General features: G+C 53.3%; 1 protein-coding gene across 1 annotated transcript in view; it reads right to left on the bottom strand.

The window, feature by feature from the left end:
- ITSN1 (intersectin 1) overlaps nucleotides 1-6000 on the bottom strand; it is a 205336-nt gene that overhangs the window by 18484 nt on the left and 180852 nt on the right. Inside the window, exons 31-32 of the mRNA XM_040621007.1 lie at nucleotides 5707-5813; nucleotides 146-329 (exon numbers count right to left, since the gene is read on the bottom strand). Coding sequence (XP_040476941.1) covers nucleotides 146-329; nucleotides 5707-5813 — 291 coding nt within the window. The remainder of the gene's footprint in view (nucleotides 1-145; nucleotides 330-5706; nucleotides 5814-6000) is intronic.

The raw sequence follows: 6000 nt of genomic DNA on the forward strand, positions 1-6000 counted from the left end.
AGCCCCCAGGGCTGGGTCAAGACCTCGGTCCTGTTGGCTGTTTTTAGCGGGAATCCGCTCGCAGGCTTGAACGCGCTCCTCACACACCCACCGCCCTGCGTCAGCCACGGAGCGGCAGGGGCTTGGCTCAGCCTGCGCTCCTTACCTTGACAAAGTCCTTGAAGTCCGGGGCCTCGTCCGTCTTCTGCTGGATCAGGGCAGCCCCATTGAGCTGACAACTGCAGAAGCGGATGTAAGGCTGCATGTGGGGCAGCTGGGCCGTCAGGATGTCCCCGATCATCTTCACGGGCATCTTCTCCCCCGACATCTTCTTGCGGACCCGCAGCGCTCTGCACGGGGACACGGGCAGTGAGCCCCTGCCTGCACAGCAGCCGGTGCGACGGGGCACACTTCTCGGTCGTACAGACAAGAATGTGTGTGAGGGGCACAGACCCAGGGCCGCTAAAGGATCTACTGGGGGACACAAGGGACAGAAGAGTAACACGTCTGGTGCTACAGAGGGGTTATCAGTGGGACACTTTTCTTCGGCATACTGGCTGTTGGCGGGTGCTGGGGAATCACGACCTCCCAAAGAAATCTTTGCTGAACGAGTCAGCATGAAAGATTACTTTTTTTTCTTACGGAGAAATAGGGAATTGTTTCTTTCGTAACTCAGACGAGGTCCCTGTGTCGACGTCTCACTCTATGGATTATCTGTGGGGAAAGTCCCAGGCCAGGATGGCCCCAGCACTGAGTCTGTTCCAGGCCAATGTCACCCGAGGGAAGCTACTGTTGCCAAGGGACATGGAGATTCATTTTCAGACGAAACAGAAGATAATTAAGAGGGTAAATCAACGGCCACAGAAAAATAATCTCATTATGTTCACCAACACCAGGTATAAATGGTTGTCTGTGCAGTTCCCTGCTTCTTCTCTGTGGCTAATTGGAAGTTGACTGGATTACAGAGTTCTGAAGAGAGAAGCCTATTTATATGATAATGGACCGACAAACCCAAACAATTCATCTCCTGGAAGCTGGGAAGAGACTGAAGGGGCTGAGAAGTGTTTGTTCTGGGATCCAGCTGCCGTCCGAGTGTTGAGGGCCGTGAGAGCCAATTCTGTGCATCCCACCCTTCCAGCTCCAATACGTGAACTCCTAACGCCAGCCCCTAGAAGGGCACATCACTGAGTCTCTACGCAGCAAGGAGGGCAATGCGCTCTGAGGGCAGGACAACAACACTGGAGGCCATGAGTGTGCTCTGCCTCCCCCAGTAATGGTGGGTGGATGGATGGGTGGATGGATGGAAGGATGATGGGTGGATGGAAGGACGATGGATGGATAGATGGATGGATGGATGGACTGATGGATGGATGGGTGGTTGGATGGAACAGAATGGTATGTTATATGATTTTAACATAAGGTGGGGAGGTTGTTACTATAAATCCCTTTGGCTTTCACAGCCATGTTGGAGAAGCCCTGAGGTAAGGATATGGCTCTCTAAGAATTCCAAGGAAGCTTGTAATATTAGCATTACTAAAAACTTCAGACCACTTTGCCGTCTTTCTCCTACGTTTTTGACTAAAAAAATCCTTGGACTGGGCAAACAAGTCAAGGAGAGAAATTTTAGGAACAGTAAGTTATGTGGTCTGAACAGTTAGGAATTCCACTGCAAGCAGATGCCCTTGTAGGGAGAGACGCTGGTCAGCACTGGGCTTGGTATGTGAGGGCAGCAGCTTGATACCCTCAGGATGGCCAAATGGCCACCGCTCATTGAGGGGGTTGGTACAGAGTATCTCCCAACATGTAGAAATCTGCTCAAGGGTGATGTCACCCCCAATTCTGGGGGACCAGAGCCCTGCATAATCATGTTAGAAACTTGCTATGGATGGAAACAGGAAGAAATTCCAGCATTCTATCATTTTTTCCCTAAGGGAATACAAGTACCACCACCCCTCTCCCCCACTTTTAAAAAACCATGGAGGAGACGAGGAAAAGAAGAAAGAGCACATGCAGGTGGCCATTGTCTTGAAGAGGCTAAACCAGGGCCTGGGTTCTGGAAGAACTTGCCCGGAACACACTCAACTTGTCCAACCAGGGGACAGGCCTGCAATCCGGCCCCGACTACGGACCAGGCACCTGTCAGGGCTGGGTCGCCGCCCCCTGGGATGTTCTACTGCACAGGCAGGACTTACAAGGACTGGGTCCTCATGGGTTTGAAAGGAGGGTGTCACTGGGCTCAGGGGTCACGTGACTCTGTCGCCACAGCTCTAATCTCATCTGAAGTTTTCCCGGGTCAAGGCCCTGACCTGCCACAGTATCAATCAGCTAATGAACATTTCAAAGAGCGCTCAGTTGTTTGCTGGATGAGTGAGAGCTCCTGACCCCCAGAAGCCCACCGAGCACGAGCTGGCGTGTCTTAATAGGTCCTATGTGTCAAACCCTCTTTTGCACACATTGCTTATTCTCCCTATGGGCTGCTGGCATCCCCGAGGTGCAGAAACCGAGTGACTTGACCAAACTCACACAGCTGAGACTGACAGAGGCCATTCTCGAACCCAGGCGGTGTGACCCCAGAGCTCTGTAAGCACAGAGCTCAGGACAACAACAGGCCCAGCGCCCAAGCCCGCCTCCACGCCCCAGCTGCTCCCCACAGGCCCTATCCTGCCTCCAGAAGTGGCTCCTGCCATCTTGACTTCTCGCTGCCGCTTCCGTGACCCTCTGCCCCTCTCCCTGCCACCACTGCTGGCATGTCCTCCGTGCCCGGCCTTTCCCTCCCGCCCCCTGGGCCCAAAGTTCCTGTCAGGAGAAGACAGGAACCTCCTGTCTCCCCACGCTGTCTCTGCCCCCGACAGAGGTCTGTTACTCTTTATTTTTGTTTTCTGCTTAAAATAAAATTATATCTATCTTGAGTTAAAAAGAAGGTCAAATACTTAGTTTAAGAACTTTTTCTTTTTTTTGAGAAGTTCCTTCATTTTCCTCCAAGTAAGGAGGCCAGAAAGGATGTTGATTAAACACAAATAGTTCCCAGCACCTGGGTTTGCGCGGCCCTGTGTCTGGTCTGCGTCCCTCCTGCTATCATGGCCCGCAGCTGCTCTTAATGTGAAAAGGTTCTAGATCTTTCTGCCCTCCTCTGCTTCTTAAAAGCAAATTTCACAGCTCTCCACTCACCAGGAAGAACGAATCGTCCATTCTAACCCCCAACCATAGTAGGAAGTCCCTATGCCCAGTTAGCACCCCTTTATTTTCATTTATCTATTTCTTCTTTATTTCCAAAATCCCATGTCCCCACCCACCCACCCAAGTGCAAGGAGTCGCTGGCCCTTGGATCAGGATTGGCAGATAGATGGCTGCTCACCAGTGACCTTCAGGGGGACCTGCCTTAACTCCTCTTTACCCGAAAACACCTTCCTCTTTCAGCCTGCAAGGAGCCCTCAAATCTCCCTACCGTTGGGGTGATTCCTTGGCATGAGGAGGTTAAGTCTATGCAACAAAGGGATGTAGCGAAGTGTTTCCTGTACAATCTACAGTGTGGGGGCTCACCCTATAATCCTTTTCATTTTTCTGTATGTTTAAAACTGTTCATAATAACATATTGACAAGAAAAAAAAAAAAGAAATGGGGTCCCCGGGAGGCTCCTATTAAATATTGTATCTCGAATATGAAGACATGAGACAGTTCACCCAAACGAACTGATCAGGTCATCAGAGGAGTGGGCCGGAGCTCAGGGACACTGTCCTGGAAGACGGGCTCTGCCAGAAGGTTTGATGTGACCACGGTTGGCCTCCTCACTCCTCAGAATAACCCTGCACGCTCAACAAGGCGGGCACCATGACTGCAATTTTACAGGCCCCAAAACAAGGGGTCTGAGAGTTCATCTGCCCAAGGAAACCGCCTAGAACAAGTTAGAAGGTGCTGGAACCTGGACAAAAACTTAGGACATTTGCCTCCTGGTTCCACGTTCTTTCCATCGGGGGCAGGACTGGCTGGAACCTCCAGGGGGACAACCACAGAGCCGCCCAGGGCACAAGCTTGCCTGCTGTGTGACTTCAACAAGTCACTCACCCTCTCTGAGCCTGGCTTCCCCAGCTGAAACAGCACTGCGGATCCCACCTCTCCACGCCAGCAGGAGGAAGGAGCCCCCCAGCCTGGCCATGACCGAGCTCAAGGGAAGGGCTTCTGCTTCCCTGACAGGACGTGGGGAGGGTGGAATGAGGGGACAGCAGGAAGGTATGGGGAACACTGAAGCAGCACTTTCACTCGGGCCTCTGGAACATCGGACACACCTCCCCCCTCCCCAACCCCACCCCCAATGGCCCCCCAAGGAGAGGAGGGGTATATTTTCAACAGAAAACTCTTGTGTCTATTTCGAAACAACTAGGTCTTCAGCACGTGTAGCACAGGGCTTAACCAGGCCCCTTGCCCCCGGTGATAGGACAGCCCCTCTCCAAGGCCAGGGGGCTGAGCCCAGCACTTGGTATGGCCAGGCACGTGTCATCTAAAGACCCCCCAGTAATCACCGTATGCAGGAGGTATGCTTATCATCCCCATTTCACAGATGAGGACACTGAGGCCCAGAGACTGCAAGTGACTCGCCCAAAGACACAGCCAGCAGGGCAAGAGCAGGTGTGAGCCCAAGCGTGTGACCCATAGCTACACTCAAAAGCTTCCACAGCACCGTGCTCAAGGAGGAGGATGGAAATACTTTCTCAAAGCACCCCTGGGGGTCATCGCTGAGTATTTGCTTTCCAGAACATAAAGGAAGCAGATCTTGTATTTTTACTTCACCTTCACCCCTCTGTCCATCCCCCAACTGCTCCCGAACACACACTCAGGAAAGTGGAGACCTGAAATTACTTTATAAGAACAAGGCTCGTATTTAGGAAAGAGCCCCTTCCTAGTTACATGAAGGTAGAGCTCGGGAACGGATGCCAACTCCCCCAGGCCGCGCTGCACTCTTGGGCCTGGCAGAGGGTGGCCGGTCCTCCCTGCTGGCTGGATCCCTGTGGACCTACTGTGCGTTCTTAGCAAGTCATGTTCCAAAGTACGGCCTGCTGGGCCCAAATCTGGAGGGTTCTGTTTAGAACGGGAAGGGGCCATGGTGAGGACATAATCTAATACCCTCACTTGACAGCTGGGAACAGAGGCTCAAAGAGGTAGGGCGAGGAGCTGGGCTCCAAACCCAGGTCTCCTGACTCCCGGCCCACACCTCCTCCCTGGCCCTGTGGCCGCCTCTGGACACTGAAGTGGGAATAGAATATCGACAGCTCCAGGCCAGCTTCTCGGAGTGTGAACATGAGGAAATGTTGGCCATGGGGGGCAAATGCTCCAACTGTTTTCCATCCTTGGGAGCCAAGAATGTCCCGAGAGAACAACGTGCACCCCAAGGTCTGCAGGTGGGCAAGTGGGGAGCTGGCCCGGGCCCCCGAGAGGGAGCCAGGACCGGGGGAGCCCCCCCACCCTGGAGACTCTAGACCCACAGTGACAGCAGGAACTTGGCGATGGACTGGGGGGTGTTTCCACGATGACAGACTGGGGGTGTTTCCGGAAAGCATCAGGGCAACAAGGAGCCATGGTGCTCGTGAGTGGAAATGAGCAGAAGAGGCAGAAGAAAGAAACATAGGGCGGCATGCATGGAGGACATGCGGACCAAGCCACACAGAGATGCTAGTGTGTGAGAGCCCAGGTTGGGGGGGGGAGCAAGGCTGGGGTTAGGGGCAAGAGGCTTACTTCAGTAGTTTGATATTACACATAATCAGCTCCTTCCAGTTAACAAAAACCATAGCACCCTCTTTCTCTGTCAGCAGCTCAGACTCCATCAGGGGTTTCTGAAAGATCTACAGGTGCAGAAAACGAAGCGGTTCAGAAAGCAAACAGTTAGCTCACAACTCAAACACAATGCACGCAGCTCTGTTCTGAGCATGGAAGGGCCAGCGGGCGGCTGTGCCTTTGCGGGCTTCCCGCCTTCCCACAGCTTCTGCAGCAAACGACCCCTCCTCCGCCTGAGCCGCTGGGGGGGGGGGG

This window comes from Ursus maritimus, unplaced genomic scaffold (assembly GCF_017311325.1).
Source record: "Ursus maritimus isolate PB19 unplaced genomic scaffold, ASM1731132v1 scaffold_4, whole genome shotgun sequence".
Taxonomy (NCBI): Eukaryota; Metazoa; Chordata; class Mammalia; order Carnivora; family Ursidae; genus Ursus; species Ursus maritimus.